The sequence below is a fragment of the Hylobates moloch genome, unplaced genomic scaffold (assembly GCF_009828535.3).
Source record: "Hylobates moloch isolate HMO894 unplaced genomic scaffold, HMol_V3 SCAFFOLD_13, whole genome shotgun sequence".
Classification (NCBI taxonomy): Eukaryota; Metazoa; Chordata; class Mammalia; order Primates; family Hylobatidae; genus Hylobates; species Hylobates moloch.
Genome location: NW_026652288.1, coordinates 29,448,234 through 29,474,350, shown reverse-complemented (window position 1 = coordinate 29,474,350; position 26,117 = coordinate 29,448,234). Strand labels below are relative to the sequence as shown.

Genomic DNA, 26,117 nt, shown 5'->3' with positions numbered 1-26,117 from the left:
TCACAGTTCTGCATGGCTGAGGAGGGCTCAGGAAATTTACAATCATGGCGGAAGGAGAAGCAAATATGTCTTTATTCACATGGCAGCTGAAGAAAGAAATGCCGAGCAAAGGGGGAAAAGCTCCTTATAAAACCATCAGCTCTCACGAGAACTCACTCGCTATCATGAGAACAGCAGCATGGGGGTAACTGCCCCGTGATTCAATTACCTCCCACTGGGCCCCTCCCATGACGTGTGGAGATTATGGGAACTAAAATTCAAGATGAGATTTGGATGGGGACACGGTCAAACCATATCAATAAAGAATACGTGAGATAATTCAAGTAAAGCGTAAACTAGCACCTGGTACATAATGAGAATGCAATAACAATTATTATTACTACTACTATTACTACTACTATTACTATTATTTTCTAAATCATTTAACCCATTGCTAGATATTTAAGTTGTTTCCAACTAAGATAGCATTTATTATTGTAAAATCACTGAAGGCTGTGATTGTTCACAAACACTTTTGAATACGTGAGATAATTCAAGTAAAGCTTAAACTAGCACCTGGTACATAATGAGAATGCAAAGTCAAAAGTATCAACACTCTTAAATATTGCCTAAATTAGTTATCTGTCCTTATGTACAGGATAATGCATCGTTGTTATTCTAAACAGGGCAATGGTATATCCAAATCAGAACCCCCTGTGGGGCTTTCTCTTGCCTCATCCTCTCCTTACCCATTTCTATTCTCCCTGAAACCCTTAGATGACATGTGAGAATCAGAATCTCCGGGGAATTTGAAACTCTTACCCTTTTAATTTCTTCATATGCAAAACGAGAATACCAATACCTGTTTCATAGGGTTGTTGTAATAAAAAAATAAAATGATCCATGTGCATAGTAATTTACACATACTCATTTTATTTATTTATTTATTTATTTATTTATTATTATACTTTAGGTTTTAGGGTACATGTGCACAATGTGCAGGTTTGTTACATATGTATCCATGTGCCATGTTGTTTTCCTGCACCCATTAACTCGTCATTTAGCATTAGGTGTATCTCCTAATGCTGTCTCTCCCCCCTCCCCCCACCCCACAACAGTCCCCGGAGTGTGATGTTCCCCTTCCTGTGTCCATGAGTTCTCATTGTTCACTTCCCACCTATGACTGAGAACATGCGGTGTTTGGTTTTTTGTCCTTGTGATAGTTTACTGAGAATGATGGTTTCCAGTTTCATCCATGTCCCTACAAAGGACATGAACTCATCATTTTTATGGCTGCATAGTATTCCATGGTGTATATGTGCCACATTTTCTTAATCCAGTCTATCGTTGTTGGACATTTGGGTTGGTTCCAAGTCTTTGCTATTGTGAATAGTGCCACAATAAACATACGTGTGCATGTGTCTTTATAGCAGCATGATTTATAGTCCTTTGGGTATATACCCAGTAATGGGATGGCTGGGTCAAATGGTATTTCTCGTTCTAGATCCCTAAGGAATCGCCACACTGACTTCCACAATGGTTGAACTAGTTTACAGTCCCATCAACAGTGTAAAAGTGTTCCTATTTCTCCACATCCTCTCCAGCACCTGTTGTTTCCTGACTTTTTAATGATGGCCATTCTAACTGGTGTGAGATGGTATCTCACTGTGGTTTTGATTTGCATTTCTCTGATGGCCAGTGATGATGAGCATTTTTTCATGTGTTTTTTGGCTGCATAAATGTCTTCTTTTGAGAAGTATCTGTTCATGTCCTTTGCCCACTTTTTGATGGGGTTGTTTGTTTTTTCTTGTAAATTTGTTTGAGTTCATTGTAGATTCTGGATATTAGCCCTTTGTCAGATGAGTAGATGCAAAAATTTTCTCCCATTCTGTAGGTTGCCTGTTCACTCTGATGGTAGTTTCTTTTGCTGGGCAGAAGCTCTTTAGTTTAATTAGATCCCATTTGTCAATTTTGGCTTTTGTTGCCATTGCTTTTTGTGTTTTAGACATGAAGTCCTTGCCCACGCCTATGTCCTGAATGGTATTGCCTAGGTTTTCTTGTAGGATTTTAATGGTTTTAGGCCTAACATTTAAGTCTTTAATCCATCTTGAATTAATTTTTGTATAAGGTGTAAGGAAGGGATCCAGTTTCAGCTTTCTACATATGGCTAGCCAGTTTTCCCAGCACCATTTATTAAATAGGGAATCCTTTCCCCATTTCTTGTTTTTGTCAGGATTGTCAAAGATCAGATAGTTGTAGATATGTGGCATCATTTCTGAGGGCTCTGTTCTGTTCCATTGATCTATTTCTCTGTTGTGGTACCAGTATCATGCTGTTTTGGTTACTGTAGCCTTGTAGTATAGTTTGAAGTCAGGTAGTGTGATGCCTCCAGCTTTGTTCTTTTGGCTTAGAATTGACTTGGCAATGCGGGCTCTTTTTTGCTTCCATATGAACTTTAAAGTAGTTTTTTCCAATTCTGTGAAGAAAGTCATTGGTAGCTTGATGGGGATGGCATTGAATCTATAAATGACCTTGGGCAGTATGGCCATTTTCATGATATTGATTCTTCCAACCCATGAGCATGGAATGTTCTTCCATTTGTTTGTATCCTCTTTTATTTCATTGAGCAGTGGTTTGTAGTTCTCCTTGAAGAGGTCCTTCACATCCCTTGTAAGTTGGATTCCTAGGTATTTTATTCTCTTTGAAGCAATTGTGAATGGGAGTTCATTCATGATTTGGCTCTCTGTTTGTCTGTGATTGGTGTACAAGAATGCTTGTGATTTTTGTACATTGATTTTGTATCCTGAGACTTTGCTGAAGTTGCTAATCAGCTTAAGGAGATTTTGGGCTGAGACAATGGGGTTTTCTAGATATACAATCATGTCATCTGCAAACAGGGACAATTTGACTTCCTCTTTTCCTAATTGAATGCCCTTTATTTCCTTCTCCTGCCTGATTGCTCTGGCCAGAACTTCCAGCACTATGTTGAATAGGAGCGGTGAGAGAGGGCATCCCTGTCTTGTGCCAGTTTTCAGAGGGAATGCTTCCAGTTTTTGCCCATTCAGTATGATATTGGCTGTGGGTTTGTCATGGATAGCTTTTATTATTTTGAGATACGTCCCATCAATACCTAATTTATTGAGAGTTTTTAGCATGAAAGGTTGTTGAATTTTGTCAAAGGCCTTTTCTGCATCTATTGAGATAATCATGTGGTTTTTGTCTTTGGTTCTGTTTATATGCCGGATTACATGTATTGATTTGCGTATGTTGAACCAGCCTTGCATCCCAGGGATGAAGCCCACTTGATCATGGTGGATAAGCTTTTTGATGTGCTGCTGGATTCGGTTTGCCAGTATTTTATTGAGGATTTTTGCATCAATGTTCATCAAGGATATTGGTCTGAAATTCTCTTTTTTGGTTATGTCTCTGCCAGGCTTTGGTATCAGGACGATGCTGGCTTCATAAAATGTGTTAGGGAGGATTCCCTCTTTTTCTATGGATTGGAATAGTTTCAGAAGGGATGGTACCAGTTCCTCCTTGTACCTCTGGTAGAATTCAGCTGTGAATCCATCAGGTCCTGGACTCTTTTTGGTTGGTAAGCTATTGATTATTGCCACAATTTCAGAACCTGTTATTGGTCTATTCAGAGATTCAACTTCTTCCTAGTTTAGTCTTGGGAGGGTGTATTTGTCGAGGAATTTATCCATTTCTTCTAGATTTTCTAGTTTATTTGCATAGAGGTGTTTGTAGTATTCTCTGATGGTAGATTGTATTTCTGTGGGATCGGTGGTAATATCCCCTTTTTCATTTTTTATTGCATCTATTTGATTCTTCTCTCTTCTTTATTAGTCTTGCTAGCAGTCTATCAATTTTGTTGATCTTTTCAAAAAACTAGCTCCTGGACTCATTAATTTTTTGAAGGGTTTTTTGTGTCTCTATTTCCTTCAGTTCTGCTCTGATTTTAGTTATTTCTAGCCTTCTGCTAGCTTTTGAATGTGTTTGCTCTTGCTTTTCTAGTTCTTTTAATTGTGATATTAGGGTGTCAGCTTTGGATCTTTCCTGCTTTCTCTTGTGGGCATTTAGTGCTATTAATTTCCCTCTACACACTGCTTTGAATGTGTCCCAGAGATTCTGGTATGTTGTGTCTTTGTTCTTGTTGGTTTCAAAGAACATCTTTATTTCTGCCTTCATTTCGTTATGTACCCAATAGTCATTCAGGAGCAGGTTGTTCAGTTTCCATGTAGTTGAGTGGTTTTGAGTGAGTTTCTTAATCCAGAGTTCTAGTTTGATCGCACTGTGGTCTGAGAGACAGTTTGTTGTAATTTCTGTTCTTTTACATTTGCTGAGGAGAGGTTTACTTCCAACTATGTGGTCAATTTTGGAATAGGTGTGGTGTGGTGCTGAAAAAAATGTATATTCTGTTGATTTGGGGTGGAGAGTTCTGTAGATGTCTATTAGGTCGACTTTGTGCAGAGCTGAGTTCAATTCCTGGATATCCTTGTTAACTTTCTGTCTCGTTGATCTGTCTAATGTTGACAGTGGGGTGTTAAAATCTCCCATTATTATTATGTGGGAATTTAAGTCCCTTTGTAGGTCACTCAGGACTTGCTTTATGAATCTGGGTGCTCCTGTGTTGGGTGCATATATATTTAGGATAGTTAGCTCTTCTTGTTGAATTGATCCCTTTACCATTATGTAATGGCCTTCTTTGTCTCTTTTGATCTTTGTTGGTTTAAAGTCTATTTTATCAGAGACTAGGATTGCAACCGCTGCCTTTTTTTGTTTTCCAGTTGCTTGATAGATCTTCCTCTATCCCTTTATTTTGAGTCTGTGTGTGTCTCTGCACATGAGATGGGTTTCCTGAATACAGCATATTGATGGGTCCTGACTCCTTATCCAGTTTGCCAGTCTGTGTCTTTTAATTGGAGCATTTAGCCCACTTACATTTAAAGTTAATATTGTTATGTGTGAATCTGATCCCGTCATTATGATGTTAGTTGGTTATTTTGCTCATTAGTTGATGCAGTTTCTTCCTAGCCTCAATGGTCTTTACAATTTGGCATGTTTTTGCAGTGGCTGGTACCGGTTGTTCCTTTCCATGTTTAGTGCTTCCTTCAGGAGCTCTTTTAGGGCAGGCCTGGTGGTGACAAAATCACTCAGCATTTGCTTGTCTGTAAAGTATTTTATTTCTCCTTCACTTATGAAGCTTAGTTTGGCTGGATATGAAATTCTGGGTTGAAAATTCTTTTCTTTAAGAATGTTGAATATCGGCCCCCACTTTCTTCTGGCTTGTAGAGTTTCTGCCAAGAGATCAGCTGTTAGTCTGATGGGCTTCCCTTTGTGGGTAACCCGACCTTTCTCTCTGGCTGCCCTTAACATTTTTTCCTTCATTTCAACTTTGGTGAATCTGACAATTATGTGTCTTGGAGTTGCTCTTCTTGAGGAGTATCTTTGTGGCATTCTCTGTATTTCCTGAATCTGAATGTTGGCCTGCCTTGCTAGATTGGAGAAGTTCTCCTGGATAATATCTTGCAGAGTGTTTTCCAACTTGGTTCCATTCTCCCCGTCTTTTTCAGGTACACCAATCAGACGTAGGTTTGGTCTTTTCACATAGTCCCAAATTTCTTGGAGGCTTTGTTAATTTCTTTTTATTCTTTTTTCTCTAAACTTCCCTTCTCGCTTCATTTCATTCATTTCATCTTCCATCAGCAATACCCTTTCTTCCAGTTGATCGCATCTGCTACCGAGGCTTCTGCAATCTTCGCATTGTTTTCGATACTTGGCTTTCAGCTCCATCAGCTCCTTTAAGCCCTTCTCTCCATTGGTTATTCTAGTTATCCATTCTTCTAATTTTTTTTCAAAGTTTTTAACTTCTTTGCTATTGTTTTGAATTTCCTCCCGTAGCTTGGAGTAGTTTGATTGTCTGAAGCCTTCTTCTCTCAACTCGTCAAAGTCATCCTCCGTCCAGCTTTGTTCCGTTGCTGGTGAGGAACTGCGTTCCTTTGGAGGAGGAGAGGTGCTCTGCTTTTTAGAGTTTCCAGTTTTTCTGCTCTGTTTTTTCCCCGTCTTTGTGGTTTTATCTACTTTTGGTCTTTGATGATGGTGATGTACAGATGGGTTTTTGGTGTGGATGTCTTTTCTGTTTGTTAGTTTTCCTTCTACCAGACAGGACCCTCAGCTGCAGGTCTTTTGGAGTTTGCTAGAGGTCCACTCCAGACCCTGTTTGGCTGGGTGTCAGCAGCGGTGGCTGCAGAACAGCGGATTTTCGTGAGACCGCAAATTCAGCTGTCTGATAGTTCCTCTGGAAGTTTTGTCTCAGAGGAGTACCCGGCCGAGTGAGGTGTCAGTCTGTCCCTACTGGGGGATGCCTCCCAGTTAGGCTGCTCGGGGGTGAGGGACCCACTTTAGGAGGCAGTCTGTCCGTTCTCAGATCTCCAGCTGCGTGCTGGGAGAACCACTACTCTCTTCAAAGCTGTCAGTCAGACAGGGACATTTAAGCCTGCAGAGGTATACATACTCATTGTTAGTCAATTATTACATTATTATTAAAAAAACATTAAATTTACAATTCATACTTCTACCAGGAATGTATAAGATTATCTATCTCATTGCCCTTGGCAGTGCTGAGCATAATTATTTTAAAATGTATTTTAAATTGTATTTAAATTACTAAAATATCTATTAAATTTATTTAAATTATTAAAGTGATTTTAAATATTTTCTAATTCAATAAGTGAAAAGTAGTAGTCCAGTATTTTAATTTTCTTTTATTTGATTACTGTTGGAATTGAGATTTTTTTCAAGTATTAGCCATTGATATTTGGATATTTGTTTGTGTATTTGTGTGTGTTTCAGAAAGAGGGAGAGAGAAAGAGAGATCAGGATCTATGTTTATTTTTACAGGTGTCTTTATTTGGTAATTATTTTTCTTTTTGAGCATGGGGGAAGAGGTTGCTCATTTTGATAGTAAAGATACTATCCCTAGACTGACCTTGTCTTATTCCTACTGAACTAGTTTCGTCTCCCTCTGGTCGATGTATATTTCTAAAGACTTCCGTGCCATCTGATTAATGATCTATTTTAGAGTTTTGTCCAAGAGCACTCTTAAACTTATAGGCCTGTGGTCCCTGAACTTTATCTTTTTTTCATGTTAAAAAAATCTGAAAACATCTCTTCTCTTTAGGACAACATGAAATCTCCATGATTACTCAGAGCAGATGGGAATGGAGACGGTCTGCAACATCTTTTCTTGGAACTTGAACATGGTTGAGGGATAACGAATATAAACAGCACAGATTGCACAATTGCCAAGTCAGTGAATCTTGGACACATGGCTAGAAGGAGGCTGAGTCCTGGGCCCAGTGTTGGATCTCTGCCCTGTCCCGCTGCTTGTTCTCCAAGTCCTCTCATTGGGCCCCTAACTCGTTTTTCCATGCCTCAGTTCTCACCATGGGAAACTGATGTATGTTTTGCTGGCTCCCAGACTGACATCTTTTGTAAGCATTACAAGCAACTCCAAGTTCAGGCCACCTACTGTTGGCCCCTCTGATGTTGATCAGTGGTCTGCCAGGATCTACAGGCCACAAGCTCAGCAAGTCCAATCTCCCATGGCCACTTTTTTTCCAAGACAGCCCCTCCAACCCCTCCTGTCGCTGCCTGCACAGCCCTGAAAACCTGCTGGATCCCCGTGGGTGTGTCTGGATTGCAGATCTTCCCCTCCTGTCTACAAAGTGTATGTTTCCCTCATAGGGATCACATGACTCTTCCCTGAAGTTTTAAAACTCAGAACTCTCAATGGCTGGACCCACATTTTGCCCAGCATTTTATTTTCTATAATAATAATATAAATCACATTGACTGAACGCTTACTCTAGCTAGGCATTGTGCTAAGTGCTTCATAAGCACTCTTACGGCATCTTCAAGGCAAGCATGTAAGGTTGCTTCTATTGTTCCCATGTCACAGAACAGGAAAGCAAAGTGTGAAGAAGTTAAATAGTTTGCCTGAGGTCATGTAGGTGCTAGTAAGTATTGGAACTGTGAGTTGAGTTCAGGCCAGCCTGACATCTAAACCCATGATCTCAACTCCAAGACAACATGGTACCATCTGGGATTCCCCATCTGGCCTCCTTTTCCCTTAATCTAGTTTGCAGCCCCTTTTATAAATTCCATATCTCTTGCCACAGATCTCTATTAAACAAGGACATTTCAAAGCTATAAGAAGACCTGGCTGCCATTTCATTCTGCTGGGTGATACCAGCAGATCCTGATCCTGCTATACTTCATGTATGACTTCCAGGGAGAATGGCTAGGTTACTCTTGTTCAGTGCCCCGCTTTCAGGGAGAGTGCCTCACCAGCCAATTGTGTATCTTCCTCTTGGGTGTCATGTTTTCTATTTGCTCAGAGTGGATTTCCTTCTACTTACTTCCTAGCCTCCTTCCAACCCCCTGGAAGGCTGCTTCATATTCTAGTGCTTCTCTCTGTTGGTCTTATATTCACTCCACTTATATCAATTCATGAAGGTCAGGAACTCAAAGTCTTTATCTTTGGGGTCTCCCTTAGTCTATTCAGGCTGCTTAAAAAAAAAACCTATAGACTAGGTAGCTTAAAAACAACAGAAGTTTATTGTTCACAGTCCTAGAGATTGGGAAGTGCAAGATCAAGGTGCCAGGAGATTGAGTATTTGGTGAAGGCCTATTTCCTGATTCATGAGCAGTGCCTTCTTGCTGTGTCCTCACATGGTGAAAGGGGTGAGGGTTCTCTTTTGAGCCTCTTTTCTATGGGCACTAATCCCATTTATGAGAGCTCTGCCAAAAGCCCTACCTTTCAAAGGCCTCACCTCCTAATACCATCACTCTGGGGAGTGGGTTTCAACATGTGAATTTTGGGGGAACCATAAACATTCAGTCCACAGTGCTCCCTAACAGTCAGCAACCCATAAACATGTCTTCCTCAAGTCTTTGCACCCCAAGGGTGAGTTAAACCTAGTATAGATGTAATTGCTACTTACCTCAGGCAGGAAAACTGCACACTTCTGCAAGTGTGGGCAGTGAGGAAGCCATGGCTGGAACTTCTGGAGTTTGTGACAATAGTTTTTGGCTCCCCACTGCCCATTTCAGAGTCTGGGACCCCAGAGTAGGTGGAAAAGTCACTTTTGCATCTTGTTTTATTTCTCTCTCATATTCTGACTACAGCAATTTCTTGGTAGTGGCAGATTTAATAGTCACACTTTCTACTATTTGCAAGCGACCCCAAATTATATGATATGTAATAAATTGTCATTTTGCTGAGATAAGAATTTGAAAAATCTCGTGCTATGAGGCTTGGTTTGGTTATGAGTCACTTAGTGAATGATTTATTGTTTTCTCCCTATTGTAGCAATGCATTTTATGGAGGTAATGATATGTTACAGCAATATTCTTGAAGATGAGGATTCCAGAAGTCTCTGGATGTATGCTGTACAAATGACCAGGGTTTACCCAGTGTGCAAGACCCAGGGCAAAGTGAGGACTCTCTTCTCTTCCCCTCCCACTGCTGAGTATGAGAAATTAATAGGGAATTGACCTCACCTTCCTACAACACCTTTACAGGTCACTGACAGAACCTCCCAAGAAGTCAGGGGTGCTCTTGGTGCACAATTATAAGAGATAGCTGTAGTATCATCCAATTAGCCCATGGTTCATTCACCTGCTCCAAATATCGTTAATGTTTAGTCCTGACTGCTTCTCTTGGGCCAAATTGCTATTGTCCTAATGAAAATATATATCTTTGGTTTACATTTGGAGATATTAGAGGATTTGAGGAAATATTTTCATTTTCCATCCAGAGGTTTAATGTTGTATAAGTGCTGCCTGAGTGTGACCTACCTGTATCTAATAAAATCATTAATTCAGCAGGCCAGAAGGTTTAGTTTCTGTTATACCTGTTGCCAGCAGCTCATCCTGTCCTGATGCTGCCCAGAATCTCCCGTGACAGCAAGACCCAGGAAGTCTTGTGAAGATAGAGTGCCACTTGCAGAAAAAGAGTCCATTATCTTGAGAGCCGCTCCTGGAGTCATTGCCAAAAGCAATTTCTCTGAGTTTATGCTCAAACCTTGGAAGGCTTCTCCTGCCACCATGATTGAAGGGGACATGGAAGGAGCCAAGCCATCTTGGCCAGCAAATGTCACCAGTCATGATGAGCCCCTAATCCTGATGGGACTTCTGATAAGACGCTCGTATTATGACAGATGGGACTTCTGATAAGACGCTCGTATGATGACAGATGAGGCTACGCACAGCAGTTTAACTCAGTCATTTGTAATCATTACTTTTCGGCCATTCACTAACCAACCTGTGAAATTATTTTCTGAATTTCCCAGAATATAGAAAGGAGCCAAGTTTTACCCCTTTTCTTTAGGGAAGCCTCTTGACAGTTACAAACGCTTTAAGGCAACTTTCTGAGGCGATCTCAGATCAACCTTCAAAGCCCGTACTCACCCATACCACCTGCTTTATTTGAGTGATGACATAGTGTTGGCAACAAGCACCGGGAACTTTCAGAGGCCAACATCTCTATTGCTGTGTAGAAATGTCCCTGGGGCAAGAGGCAGGGTGACAGTGCATCCTGCTCTTCTCATTGTGTGGTTGTGGCCACATCTCCTGACCCAGAGCTTCCTTCTCCAGCAGTGAGCTGTGGTCCCATGTGTGCTGGCCAACAGGTGTGCAGAGACACTGTACACCTGCAGCCTGTCAGCACACTGGGAGGCTAGGCCAGACCTGGCCTAGGAGTGGCAGGAGACCCAGGCTAGGAGTGGCAGAAGCCCTAGGGCCAGTTGCCTTTCACTGCAAGCAACCTTAACTGTTTACTCCAGTGGATGATATATTATTTTCTGTGTGTATCATGATATGAAGAAAGGTGAGGAAGCACTGGCTTAGCCTCTCTGATTTTTTGTTTTCCTCCTGTGTAAGTTGGGATTTGTTTTTCTTATCTTATTAAACCTTTATGAGGATCAAAGGCTTAAATGAAAGGGCTTTGGGAGCCCATGTATTTGTGGGGTGTATCATTGGCCACAGAGATAGAACTCTATCCCTCTATCTCTAGTTTACTTCCATTGGCTGTTCCTTTGAAAATGAGGTGGAATTCCACTTTTTTTTAGCCTTTCCAGGCATAAAATCAATGTACTGTACCTACTATTTAGGTTCAAGCACTTACATAACCCTATAATTCTGTATAGTCTTTGCTTTTTATGACTTCTGCAAGGCGCCTACCAGAGCAGAATCTGCTTACCCCTCTGTCTACTTGTCCTGAGGACACACACTAGTGTTATCTGCCTCCTCCTGGTCTATGCTGCACTCACATCCCAGCAGCTCCCAAATCCCCACAGGCCTGCTCTTCCTAAGGACAGCCTTTGCTTTCTCGGAGCTTGTGCTACATTTAATGGCAGGTCCTTGCACAGGGGGGAGGGGATCCTGAGTTGCCATGATTTCAGCATCTGTATGCCAGGGTGCAAGCTGCTTTGGTGGTTTAATAGGACGACTTACCTTCCCTGCCCTGCAGACAAATCTCATGGGTGCAGAGGAACTCTCTCCTTCCCTTCTCCTCAATATACTTTTCAGCCAAGTGCTGTCTTGTTAAGTGAGTGAAAACCAAGTCACAAACCAATATACAATAAAATGTTAATGCTGTCTTCTCTGGATGCTGGAGGTATGGGTGATATTTATTTTCTCCTTTAGACCTTCTTGATTTTTTTTCAGATTTTCTATAGTAAAACCAAAAGTGTATTTTAAATTATATTCTAAAAGATGCACTCAAGATGTGCTGCATGAAGGCAAATAACAGCTTCAACATTCCTTCACACTTGCTAGCTCCAAATTACTGCCTCTGCCTTTAGAGCCAGGCGATTTGGAGGGGGTGGGAGCTGGGAGGGAGTGGGGAGGAGGCTGCAATGTGGGCCATTGAATTTCCTCTTTTTAGACATCACTCTGGCAGCTAATTCCAGGGTGCTCATCTGTATGGTGGCAGCGTGACTTTCATGTTTTCCCCAAGGTGTTTTATGGCCTTTTTACAGTGGTACTTTGAATAACTTTCTCTCAGTAACTTCCAGATAGTGAAAAAATATCAGATGATTTCTCTTTCCCCCACCACGTTTCTTCCCTTCTTTGTTGCAGCTCCACTGCTTAATAGGCGTCTCCTTGCCATCTCTTCCTTCTCCTTCCTCCCTCTTCTTTTCTCTCTCTCTCTGCTCTCCCCTCCCTCTTTGCCTCTCTTCACCTCATTTTTAAAGCAAAATAAAGAGAGAGGCTCTGACCTTGCTGGCCCTGGCCATGGGAGAGGGCAGGGAGAGCAAGCCAGGGCTTATCCATGACCCAGATGGCTGCAAGAATAGTTCCTGGGGCGGATTCAACCCTTCACTTTTCCAGAGGGTAATTCAGGTTTCAGAGCAAGGGGAGGCTGAGGTAGTGGCTGGATTCCAGGCCCCTTCCCTGCAGGAAAGTTGGCCAACAGACTTAGCATCCAAGAAAAGGCAGGAGGGTCCCTGGCAAGTCAGGTCAGTCCTGTTACAGGGCAGAGCCATTTTAGGTAGCAGTTTTAGATGGCCTTCTAGGTTGATCTAGAGGGATCTGTCATCCTTAGTCAGGAGAACGCAGCAGGCGTCTATGATCTGGTCACTCCTTCTGCTGTGTTTAATTCCCTGTCCTTGTTTTTGATTGCAATCAATGTCATCTCCAAGGGGTTCTTTGCTGGACAGTGGCAGTGTGATTGGGCCATCTATCAAGGGTCCTCTATAATGCCTCACCTTTGTTGGTGGCAAATAAGGAGCTGGTGCTCCGTTCTGAGAGACTTGAGTTTGAATAGACCCCTGCCTTCTCCAGCCTCCCATCCTACCCCACTCCCTTTAACTAGTTAACTCTACTCCTCTGGTTAAGGGCCTCAGCTCAGGCAGCAGCTTCTCAGGTAATCTTCCCCTGGCTCTCATAATGAAGTCAGATCCCTCATCATACGTTCTCATAGGGTTGTGTCTATCTCCTTCACAATGGATAACAACATCAAGATGTCAAAAGGACTTGAGAGGTTGTTGGACAGCTGTCTGCTGCCTTCCACGCTCTAAGCTCCTCAGCCTGGAAGCTTTAAGAGGGTAGTGTGGGGTTCTGCTCACGAATGCAGCCCAACTGCCAAGGGCAGAGCTCGGCACATAGGAGATACTCAGGAAGTATGAATGGAATTAATGAATTAATCTTAGCTCCATCCCTTTTGGCTCCAGAACTTTGGACAAGTTACCCAACCTCTCTGAGCCTCAGTTCCCGCGTTTGAAAATGGTAATAATAATCCCCACTCAGAAAATTGTGGGATTTGCGGGGCAATGATTATAAAGCCCCCAGTATGGTGCCGGGCACCATGTGTAATAGACACACAGGAAGTATTGGTTTCTTTCTTAGTGAGTTTTTTTTTTTTTTTAAACATCCCAGATTATTGCAGTCTAAAGGTTTAAAGAACAAAAACATGTCTCCCTATTTCTTCTCCCTCCTCCTTTCTTTGCTACCTTCTGCTGTGGTGGGTGAGGCATAGAATGGGGGCACAGAAGATCAGATTTTGTGATTTTTTTTCACTAACCAGATGACTTTGGGTGAAGCATCGTTCCTTCCTGTGTTTCAGCTTCCTCACATGTGTGATAGGAAGACACAGATAAATAGTCTTCATGGCCCCTCCCAGCTCTCCCACTCTGAGTCTCTGCATGAGGCCAAGGGTAACATTGATCACCATTGTTAACAGTGCAAGATGAATGGAAGCAACAAAGGTCACATAGCGCCAGAGTAGGATGAAGCCAATCAGGCTGTTGCCCTATCTATTTTAATACAAGCTGAGTTTATTTTAGTAATACAGGTGAAGAGTGATTTAAAATATAGCATCATGCCAATACCCCTTAGTAAAAGCACAAGGATTTCTAGTGTACCTTTCTTCAAAAGAACCTGAGGGCTTTGTAGATACTGTCTCATTAAGTCTCTGAGCATCCCAAAAGTTGGCTGGGAAAGCATGATGAGTTCTGTTTTACATGCAGAGAAACAAAGCTTGAAAAAGGTTATGCAGCTTACCCAAAGTCATGCAGTAACACTGCTGTACCTGAGAACACAGTCCTCTAGCACATCAGCCTATCTCTGGAAATGAGTTCAGTCATGGTGAGGGGCCTTTGTGCTGAGTAATGTGGTATCTGGAGCTGGCACTTCTTAGAGGATAGACTCTATCCTGAAATGACAGGGGTGACAAGTAGATAAAGAGAGATTGAAAGGTCTGGAAGTTAGGAGAAAGTGTTCTGTCCCTCTTCTTCCCCTCACCCTAAGCATCTTACCTTGGACAAGCCAAGGACCAATTTCAAGGATCCAGGCATCAGGCTTTGTGGTGGTTGCCATGGAAACAGTCGTGGCTGAGCCAGAGGCCCCACAGAGCCAGCTGCCCTGATGGAAGGTGTGTGTTTCTAGGTCGACTTCCTGGTTGACCCAAAGGGATCTATTGTCCTCAGTTAGGAGAATGCAGCAAGCATCTCTGACCTGGTCAGTTTCTTTCTTCTGTATTTAATTCCCAACCCCTGTTTCCCAGGGCAATCATCACCTGCAAGGGATATGTACTGTAGAGTGGCATTCCTAGCTGGTCCATACATCAGAGGTCTGCAGTCATACATCCTATCCTAGTACTCACTGGCATGTGACCTTGGGCATTTGTGCTTTCTGAGCCTCAATCTTTTCATCTGTAAAAGAGGTTAACTACCAAGGTTGTTGTAAGGATCACAAAAGCAGATGCCCCTGAAAGGCATCAGGGAGCCCTAAGTCATGGTGAATGTGCACACAGTTGCAGTCCACTCTTCCACGCTGGAGCTTCCTTCTTCCTGTGAAAATGGGTCACACTCTCCCCAGGGCACTCACTGCATGATTTCAGGAGTCATCCTGGTAACCGTTACTTCTCAGCTTGAAACATCAGGTCAAGAGAAGAGCCAGTTGTTCTTGGATAGTTTGTAACCTCTTGTCTAACATGTCCAGAGACTCCTGGGCCTGCTGGTGGGTGATTATCCTTACTAGGACTCTCTCACTCCAAAATAAAAAGGTCTTTTGTTGATGGACTTGGTTTTCCAGGCTGCCCTGTCTTTGTGTCTTTGTGTCTTTGAATCGCTTTCAGTACATTAATTATTTAGTGCTTGGTAAAGCTCTCTGAGATCACAAGATGAAAGGCCTGGTGACAGTTCAAAGCCTTCCTTTTGATTATTATTCTAGTCAACATATTTTGGGGGGAGAAAATAGGCTTAAGATCACAGTGGAGTAAATTTCATAAGGAGTAGAGTACAAGCAAACCACAGAAATGGACCCAAACAGATAGTCATGTTGCCCTGCTAATGGAAGCACTCAGGTCTTACTGGGGTGGGAAGTGCGGGTGTGTTAAGAATCAGGCCACTTGGAGAGTGATATTTGCTGTCTCGGATTAGTAAAATAAAAATGCCCATTAGTCTTCCACAGCTGCAAAAAGCCAGTGTGAGTCCACCTTGGCTAGTTAGGTAGGGCCAGTGACCAAGCACACCTGCAGCAGGGGTTCAGGGCCAAAGGAGACATTGTGAGGCTCATGGGTGAGTCAGGAGCTGCTTGCTTGGGATGCTGAAATCATCTCTGGAAGGTGAAAATGCAATGAGTGACTTGGAACTATCAAATTCTGAAAGATACAGATTCTGAAGAGGAGGCATCAGCTGTCACATGGCCTTTGTTATTGGACTTTGGCCATGAATTATGAGTCACTAGTACCTGCATAGACGTGGTATCTCAACTGATGAAATAGGTCCATGTCTTAATCTGCCCCTGCCCCTGCAAAGCATGTCCTACATGACACCAAACCAAAAACAGCCTCTGTGAAATGCTTTTCCTAATTTTTTCTAAATCAATGAGCAAAAAAAGAAAAGAAATCAACCTAAACAACAGACCTGAAGCTTAAGTTGTGTGAGTGAAATTAATATGCAATTACAATCCATCATCATTAACATGTTTGTTGAATGACCTCAACACCACTATCCTAAGTGGTTAAGGAGGTCAGGGCCCAGGTTCAAGTTTTGTTCTGGCACAACCCGAATCCCAGCTCAACTGCTTTGGTGTCCAGCTCAGGGAAGACGGGGACCTTGAGGAGGAAGGATTTGAGCTGGCCCTTTAAGAAGGGGTAGGATTTAGGAAAGCTGGGGCTGGAGAAGGATGTTCTAGGCGGAGATTATCTTGGGTGTAAGTTTGGAGACTCAGGAGTAATGGGATAGAATGTGAAAGGAAGGATTCTGAATGGGAAATAAGGCTGAAAAGGCAAACAGTGGCCAGAGTGTTTGAGCTCCAAATTTACACGCTTTAGCCATTTCTGGAGCAACCTCTTTGTCATTCTTTTTTTTTTTTTTTTTTTTTTTTTTTTTTTTGGTATAGGATACCCTGCACGTAACCAAATCCCTAATGGCAGGCACCATGCTAACAATTTCCTTTATTAATATTCCTCACTGTTGTGCCTTGGGAAGGGGTACATGCTTTCATTGGCTGGCAGAGGTCCTTCACCATTGAGTGAACACAGAAGTTATACATGGGTCCTCTTGGGGAGGCAGGAAATGCATGCTGAAACTATAACTTTTGACAGTACAAGAGAATATTATGGGAGAGTAATTTTTCCTTCAATATTTGAGCTACCAAGAAAGAACACAAACTTCTCTGGCAGGATGGGATGGGGCTTAGAGAAAGGTGAGGCGGAGTGGGAGCTGTTTAATTCCATCCAAATTCCACCCTTGACACTAATAGCTCCCTTCTGAATGAGCCAGCTGGAAGAAAGTGTGAAAGCAAACCATAGAGAACCAAATATGTATGAACCAGAGAGGACCTTAGTGAGCAGTGAGTTCAACCTGCTCATTTTCCAGGCCTAGAGAAGGTGTGGGGAGGGCTATATGTTTAGGACAAATGGTGCATCTGCAAACTCTCCTTTCTCTGAAATTACATCTCTGTTTTTCAGACTAAATTAACAACATCGCCCATCACCGCTAACTCTGGGAGTCATGTAAATTTACTGAGGTTTCTTTTGCTGAACAGGTGCAGGCTCAGCCTAGTGAATACCCAAACCATTTCCCCGGGGCTGCCAGTCCCAAAAACAGGCCTGCCCTGTACTCTCTGAGAGCTGTGCCTGATTTGACATCCAGACCACTATTTATTTGGCCACATTAAGCTTTGCTTTGTGTGACACAAAATCATTGTAAAAGAATGCATTATTAAGTGTGTTTTCAAATAACGGGGAAAAACAAGCAGACTGTCACTGATTGTTTTATTGTTGGAAGGAAAATAAATAAGTAAAACGTGTACAGGCAAGGTAGGAACTGTTCCAAATAGCATTTAGAATAGAAGCATTTGTTACATTTTATTGATGTAGGTTTGTAAAACATGCTTGCTAGTGAGCCTGGGGCATTCATGTAAATAACCATCACACATGCATAGCTCTTCATTATTTATACTGACACAAGTATGATATATTTACTATATTATGTTCATTGGCTTAGGAATAAATAGACATGCAGTGAGACATATAAAAATAAAGATTGGAAATACACACTGCCAACTGGCTGCAATTTGGGTAGTTGTGATCATGTACAGTTGGTGAAGTTAATGATTAACTAGTGAATAACAGAGAAGCAGCTCTCTGGAGCACTTTTGATTTCTGGACATTGTAATTATTGACACAAGATGATCTAAATATAGAAAAGAGACCAAGACTCCCACTCATTTTGGATTCTAAAACAGAGATAGGAGCATACAATTTTAAGAATGATATGACTGATATTGAAAGACTATGTCATGCACATATTATCTCGTGTGGCCCTTACAAAACCCTGAGAAATTTTAGAATATGCCCTATTCTTATTCTCATCATCATTTTCAGAAAATTGAGGTTTGGCAGAGTGTGTGCTTAGCCTGAAGTTAACAGCTAATAAGTGCCAGAGATAATACCTTCCTCCAGGGTGCTGATTTCATTTATTTGACAAATATTTATTGAGTGCCTGCTGTGTGCCAGGCATGGAGACGTAGCAGTGACTAGTGCAGGAGGTACACAATGAATAAACCAATATACAGAACACATATATGTGTAAGAAATAGGGCAAAGGGATGGGAGTGGCTCATAATGAGTTGTCTCTCAACGGGATGACCAGGGAAGTTCTTTCTGGGAAGGTGACCTATGGACAGGGACCTGGACAGAGAGAGAGAGTGGCCATGTACCTCTGAGTAGGAGGAGCTTCCTCGGCTCAGAGAACTGCCAGTGCAAAGGCCCTGGGGTGGGAATGTGCTTGGTGAGTTTGGGAAAGAACAAGAAGACCTGTGGGACTGAGCTCCAGCAATGAGGGAAAATGGTTGCAAATGAGGTTACAGACAGAATCAGGAGCCAGATCCTGTGGGGCCTTTAGGGGCTAGGCTATGGCAAGAAATTTGAAAGCTATTTCAGGGGCTGCAGTGTCAATCTAACTGCCACATAGAGAACAGAGTGAAGGGGGGCCCTCTGGGAGCTCATAGCAATAATGAAGAGATGCAAGATGGGAAAAGATGAGAAGGGATAAAATTTAGGTAGAGCCATCAAGATTTGCTGATGAATTGATGTGGGGTGTGAATAAAAGGAAGAAGTTAAGGATTCCTCATTGGTTTTTGGCCCAAGCAACCAGGCGAGTATTGGTAACACTTTCTGAAATGGGGAATACCTAGGGGAAGGGAGGTCAGGTTTTTGGCTTGCTCATGATAAATTTCAGATGCTTATCGGGCAATAAAGTGGAGATTTTGAGCAGGCAGTTGGATGTATATTCTGTGTATTCTGTTGTTCAGGGGAGAGATTGGGCTGAAGACACAAATTTGGTAACAGTAGGATGTGGATGATATTTAGAGGCATGGAACTGGGTAAAATCACTTTGAGAGAGAGTTTAGATGCAGAAAATGCCCAAGTTCTTCAACTTTTAACAACGGTCAAATAATAAAATAAAGATCCCACAGAGTTGTTGTTTTTTTACAACAAGCTTACTTACATGTCAGGCAAGGAGAAATTCACTGTATGGTTTTCCAAGTAAGAAAAGTCAGAGTTTTTAAAGTCTTACGAAGAGGGCTACAATGTGGTTCTGGTTATTTGGAATTGAAAATCGGTCCTTTGAACTGAAGAGAATGAATGAATGCATAGGTTTGTGTGAGCATGGATAAACAAGTTCTCTTCATTGGTCAGCAAAGAGTCTTCAGTTATGTACAGGAAGGGTCTGGTGTCCCGCAGTCACTTGAAATTTATTGATCATCAGCTGGTTAGAACCAGTGGGATAAAATACAATACTCAGCCATGACAGTTCCTAAGCAAGTGCTGCCAGAAAAGGAGATGTTTCCTCCTCTACAGTTTGGAAAATAAGGAAGACCTGGCAAAGAAGAATAAAGAGGATCTTCCCACGGAAGCAGGAGGCAACCAAAGACTATGTGGTGACCAGGATGTGAAAAATTTAAGAAGCAGGGAGTGATTGCAGGGGCAAATGCTGCTGAGGGGTCCAGTAAAACAAAGACCGAGAGTTGTTCAATGTATCTGCAGCCTAGGGTCGTCGGCGACCTTGAGTTGGAGTAGTGAAGCCAATCTAGATTTTGTTGGATTTAAGAGAACATGGGAAGAAGAAGGTGAAGACAGGAGCAAAGACAAATCCTTTAATAGATTTAGCTGTAAAGAAGAGCAGAGTAAAGGGACAATGGCTGGAGAAGAGTGTGGCAGTCAAAGAAGCTTTTTCTTTCTTTGTAAGATGGTGCATGTTTGTGTGACTGACTTGGTAGAGAGGGAAAACTGTTGATGCAGGACCATCGTAATAGCAGATCCCTTGAGAGGAGACAAGACTAGCACCTAAGTGAAGAGGCTGGCGCTGTTTAAGAGTGTAGACTGTTATCCTTTACAACAGAAGAGAAGGCACTGATACCTGTAAGTGGGTAGATCACTTCTCTTTTCTCAATAAGCTAAGAAACAAATTCATTCACTGAGAATGTGGAAGCATATGGAGAATTGGAGGTTTGAGAACTTAAGAGGAAGTTTGAACTAGTTGTATTGGAAAGAGAGAGAGTAAACTGAGTTAGTCAGGGAAGGCAATGGGATTCCTGGGCCATCCTGAGGGCCTTGAGGTTTCTGGTGATGAATTTAAAACGAGGCCTGTCAGCACTGTTGTGTGTTCCTCCACCCCTCTTCTCCCACTACCACATCCACCTGCTCCAGGATAATTGTAAAGAAAGAGGCAAAGGAATTGAGATTGTATGCAATGGAATTATGATAGAGATGAGCCCTGGAGCTGAAGCTGAGGACATTAGGGGGATGATACACAGTGAAAAATGCAGAGTGTCAAGAGCTTGAGGTTTTCACTCTGCCTTGATACCCTGCAGTGCCTAGAAAGGGCTTAAGAAATCATCAGAAAAACAACAACAATTGTATCGCTAGCAAATCAATAATGCCCTCAGTCCAGGTATATTTCTTCCTCATTTCTCTTCAGGCCTTCACTTGCCTGCCTCACTTGGGCACCTAGAAGCTCCTGCTCCTATCTCCCCACTCCTTTCTCCTCTACGCTTCATCTTCCAAGGTCCAAGAGTCACTCTACTTGAGCCAGTTGGTCTGCATTCATACCTTCACCCATATATCTGCATTGATGAGGCCCATTTCATTCTGGATCCTCGTATTTTCAGAGTGGAACTCTGAAAAGACAAGGCTTTCTCTAGCTTAAATGGATTGCTTCTGATGGCATGGCTTCTCTTTCTGCTAGAAAATCCTTCCCTGCAGTGGTTGGGTAGGGCAAGGGTAAAGAGCGTGATGGGAACAGACAGGGTCTTGACCCTGTACTTGTTAAATGCAGAAGTATTTTGTTCTTTATAGTCTACATTGATGTGTATTCTATGAATTTTGACTAGCACTCATTTCTGTTCCAATGCTTCTGATTTTGGCAAACAACTGCATTCATGTGGGCTTTGCTTTCCTTGGTCCTTGACTTTTCAGGTGGGGAGGCTCAGCCTTTTGGCTGACCCCCACATTAGCTCCCTAGCCTCATCCGACTTATCACTTGCACTCCCTACTCTCAGGGGTAAGATTGGACACCCTGTGAACCCACTGGCTGGAAGAAATTCTAGGAGTTCCTGTAAGGGCAAGATAAGACTTTCTGCTTTTTTTCAACCCTGCAATAGTCAACCCTGTGGATGCCTGGCAAGTTATTGGTGTTTTGTGATATAAAAGGCTTTAAGCTCATGCTTCTGAAGGGATGGCCCACAGTGATGTCCATACTACCTTGCTGGGTCATGACCCAGCCCTCAGAGCCCTTCCTTTTGAAAGCTTTCTTTTTCTTTAGCCCCTGAATATATTATCTGGCCCTCATTCATATCAAAGTTATCTGCCATTCTGTACCCATTCACAGATTCATAAGTGCTTCCTGAAGTCTAGCCCCATCTGCTTGGTTCTTCACATCCAGGAAGAAGTTAATATCATTCCCAAACTGAATGGTTCAGAAAAATGACATCACTTAGAAACAGGAAAGTATAACCTAGGCTTAGTCTTCCTGTCACTTCAAAGCTACATAAAATTTGAGATTAGCCAATGACTCAGACCTAGAGTCTAAGTGAATTTTTATTCACATGGGAGTCATTGCAGGGGATTGATTGTTCGAGTCTTCCCAGACCCTTCCCACTTGCCCTGTTCTGAAGCATGCTCAGTGGTGGCGTCCAACCTCAGCCATTGTGCCGTGGGGGCCCTGCCAGGCCCTGTGGAGAGCCGAGGACCACCCTGCACCAGTCTGTGGCCTGTGCAGACTGGTGAAAGGAGCTTGGACTTCAGTGTCAGTTGATCTAGTCTTTTGACCCTGATTTCCTGTCTCCTGCTGGCTGTGTGGCTGTAGTCAAGGTAACTAACCTCTTTATGCCTCAATTTCCTCAGCATTCCTCAAAATGAGGACAAATAAACTTACTCACAAGGTTACTGTAAGAAGTAAACAAAATCACACATTTAAAGCACTTAGCATCATACCCGGTCCATATGTGCTCAATACATACTAATTTTTTAAAAGGCTAATAAACTTAACTCCACCCAAAGTAACCCTACGTGGCTTTGCATTCGCTTCTCTGAGCCCCATTGCCTATCTATGAAACAGAGTTGATGTGCAGGTGAAATGAGATGGCTTCCCTCTGCAACTCACGAGCACAGACTCTCACCCCTTTCAGTGCATTTCCTCCGAGCTGTTTTGCAGAAATGCTGCAGAAAGATGTACCTGGCACCAATCGATTCCATTCTAATCTCTGTAGACCAAATATAAGAGAAAAGTAAAAATTCTTTCCTAGATACCCAGGAGCCAGCACTTCCAACTCAGAGCTATGGAAAGCAGAGATTAAAATGTTTTTTCAGGAAGTAGACCGTGGAATGCCCATCCTGTCCCAGTTGCAGGGCACAAGGGCCTTTAATAAGCATTGCCTAAGGGCAGCACCTGCAGGTAAAATAGTGGAGGGGTCTGGAAACAAGAGACTGCCATGTGTAATCAGGCCAGAGATTTCCTTCAAGTGTGTAAAGTAGGGTTGATCCTAAAAGGGAGTTAGAGGTAGGAGACCAGAACCTGCAAGAGCTGGTGCAGGGGGTAATGCGGAAGAAACTGCAGAGCAGGCAGACTGGGAAAATGCCTGTGCTACTGCTACTGCCTGCCTTTTCTTCTTTCTCTTCTTCTCCTCCTTTTCCTCTTCACAAAGTCCCTCCAAGTGGGTTAACAGTTACCACCAGAGTAGCAGATCTGCCCATTCACCGTAGAACATGGCCTGTTGATATGAGGCAAACCTGGGCTCAGTTCCTGCTTCCATCACTTGCCTCTCTGGGTCTCAGTTGATGCTGTAAAATGGAGTGATCATTTCTACCTCAGAGAGCCACGGTGAATATCATGTGACATTATGTAGGTAAAGATTCCAGCATGGCGCCTGTACCAGAGAAACTACAGAAGAAATGCTAGTTTCCTTCCTTCCCTCCTCCCTTGCACTCAGTCTTGTGACACATCTATCTATGAAAGAGAGCTAATTCCCAAATCCTTCCTTCTTTAACAAAAAAGGCTTTTTGTCTGCCATAAAACATTAGCAAATAGTGACTGAGCTTGGGATTTTCTGGAAAGCACTGTGTTAGAGCAGGCAGTGTGTGATCACTTGATTTGTAGATATATTGTAATGACTTTTCACCACACAAAATCCACTTGAGGTGCTGCTAAGGACAGGAATAATGCTTCTCTGCTGCTTTTCTTTCAAGCCTTCTTTCTGTCATGCAAATCAGAAACATTAATCCTTTTGGCTTTCTGGCCTCTTGGCTTTGAGAAAACTCCAGTCCCCTAGCTTCCCCCACAACCCTGAAAATAACATAATTGTTAAGAACTCGTAACTTCAGAGTGCAATTTCAGCCCTCTCATTGATAAGGCAATAACTCAAGCAAACAATATTAGATGAAGTTACAAGTCTGAACATAAAGTAGGGATGGAGGCATTATCTGGATGAGATGAATTGGAGTTCTCTGTAAAGCTGCACAAATTATTATAGGCAGAATAGACTTTGGGTAGAACTCTTAGACCAAGCCGTTAAGTGCCCTGGCTTCTAGTTCGTCTCCCAGATATCCTCAGCATGGCCTTGGTAAGAACATTCAGACCCCTTAGATCTGTCTGCCCTTGGTAGAAAATGTACATCGGGGTCCTGAGGTCAACTCGGTCTACTGGTGGCTCAATTTTTTCCCCCTCATCTTTCTGATGGATGTCATGAAAGCCCCTTATAAACTTCATTTTTGACTGATATTGAGTGACAGCTAAAAGACACACCCCAAGCACATGGATTAGTGTTTTCTTTGTTTTTATGTCCAGGTCATAGCTTCTTGGAATCACCAACAAACATGCCTTCTCCTCCTGATTATTTTACATGGAATCTCACCTGGATAATGAAAGACTCCTTTCCTTTCCTGTCTCATCGCAGCCGATATGGTAAGTACATGTTTAATAGTTACTTGAGATGCACCGTCACCATCTCGTAATAAGGACTTTGTGAGTTTCAGTTTGGGATTCATAGTGCTCCAGGGGATTCCCTCAGCTCCCTATATGCAAAAGAAGTCTTTCTGAACCCTCTGTCTCCCAGTGACGCTCAACCCCGTGGACCATTCCAGCCAGGCCATTCCAGCTGCATTCTGTATCCTGATGGGAGCCAAGGGCTTTGTGGCTGCCATATCCCTACCACTTAGCCTTTATGGTGTATAGTATTCCAGCCATCCCCTTATCAATCATTAGGGGAGATGCTCATTTGCATCTTGACTGTGGCTTGCTTTCTTGTTCTAACCCACAGTGTTTCTAACAATCACAATCTCTCTCTCTCTCTCTTTTTTTTTTTAAGACGGAGTCTTGCTCTGTCGCCCAGGCTGGAGTGCAGTGGCACGATCTCGGCTCACTGCAAGCTCCACCTCCCGGGTTCACACTATTGTCCTGCCTCGGCCTCCCGTATAGCTGGGACTACAGGCTCCCACCACCATGCTCGGCTAATTTTTTTTTTTTTTGGTATTTTTAGTAGACACGGGGTTTGACTGTGTTAGCCAGGATGGTCTTGATCTCCTGACCTCATGATCCGCCTGCCTCAGCCTTCTAAAGTGCTGGGATTACAGGAGTGAGCCACCGTGCCCGGCCAACAATCACAATCTCTTAAGATGGGATTATTATTGTGAGCGTCACAGGTCTTCCAGGGCCCCTTACAGTTAAGAAGCTCCTTAAAGTTTCCCAAACATGTTCTTTGATATTATTTTGGTTCATTTGATTCTGCAACAGCATCCGACATGAAAAGACCAGGTCCAATTACATTTTTACAGATGTGGAAAATAAGTTTAATAAGATCACACAGAGTGGTTTCTCCAGCTACCAAGCCAGAGTTCTTCCCCTACTTTCATTTTTTCTCCCAGGTGCCACCTACCCAGCCTGGTAGGTCCTGTCCTAGGAGCCCTCGGGAGGCTGCCTTTACATGGTATAAGATTCCTCCTTCTCTGTGCTCATTCTAACAGTTGATAGTAGCTGGGTCTCTGCAGTGAGAAGATTTAGAGGAGAGAAGAAGCATTTCCAAATGAACATTTTAATTCTCTTGAACTCCTCTAGGGTGAACCCCATAAGGACAGGCACTAAGCTTTGCTTTCCACTTTATTCTGTTGCGTGGAAGTTATGCATAGAGACTTACTAGTTTTTCAATGGCTACTTTCAATAGCAATAACCACAATTACTTTTGCACCAGCCTCATATTTATGATAAATGAATGCAAAAGGCCTCCAGAGATGAAACTCATTCATCAGGCCTGATTCAATTAAGTATTTATAAACCTGGTGTGGCACTGAGTTCTAGAGTCCCTTCTGGGCATATTTACCTATTCCTCTATGCAGTCTATACCCTTGGGCCTAAACTATTTAAAATGCACCTAACAGAGATGTTCCACTCACTGTAGAAAAGCTTCCAGTCCAAAGCCTGCTGTCTCTCATCTATAACGCTCTTGGTTCATATTAATTGTACCTTTCTGTACCATATTTTGAACTTAAAAAAAAATCCATCAAAAACCCTAGGGCAGTTTAGAATTATCTTCTGTGCTGGAATGTTTCCTGCGACTCTTAAGCAGCCCTCGCAGGAGAGAAAGATCAGTGGTTGTCAGGAGATTCCAGATAAGAATTACTTCCTGATTTTATTTAAGCCAGACACTGAGTGTCACCTTATGATAAGGGCAAGTACCTATAAATAATTGATATCTGGATCTTTGCATTGTTAATGCTTTGTAACCAGATTTGCGATACAACTGGTCTTCAGGTAACATTTTTGATTTTGCTCCCAAAGTCATTCAGTATCTCTACAGAAGGACAATTTTTATAAAATGCAGAATGCCCAAAGGGGCAAATCTACCCCCTCCATGCTGCAGAGGGTAACATATTTGTTCCCTGCAGAGCATCTTGTAAGAGGTTGCAGGTCAAAAGGAGAAAATCGTGAAAGCTTATTAAGCTGCCTCCTACCCACAGCTTGGCCCTGATAAACCCATTTGTTGCTCCCTGAGCTTCATCCTCCTTATCTGTAAAATGAGGGTGAAATGGCATGCCACCTTAGGGTAAAGGAATTGATCTGGAGGTT

General features: G+C 42.7%; 1 protein-coding gene across 1 annotated transcript in view; it reads left to right on the top strand.

The window, feature by feature from the left end:
* ALK (ALK receptor tyrosine kinase) overlaps nt 1–26,117 on the top strand; it is a 738,718-nt gene that overhangs the window by 193,116 nt on the left and 519,485 nt on the right. The window contains exon 2 of the mRNA XM_032172602.2: nt 23,844–23,960. Within this exon, the coding sequence (XP_032028493.1) occupies nt 23,844–23,960 (117 nt within the window). The remainder of the gene's footprint in view (nt 1–23,843; nt 23,961–26,117) is intronic.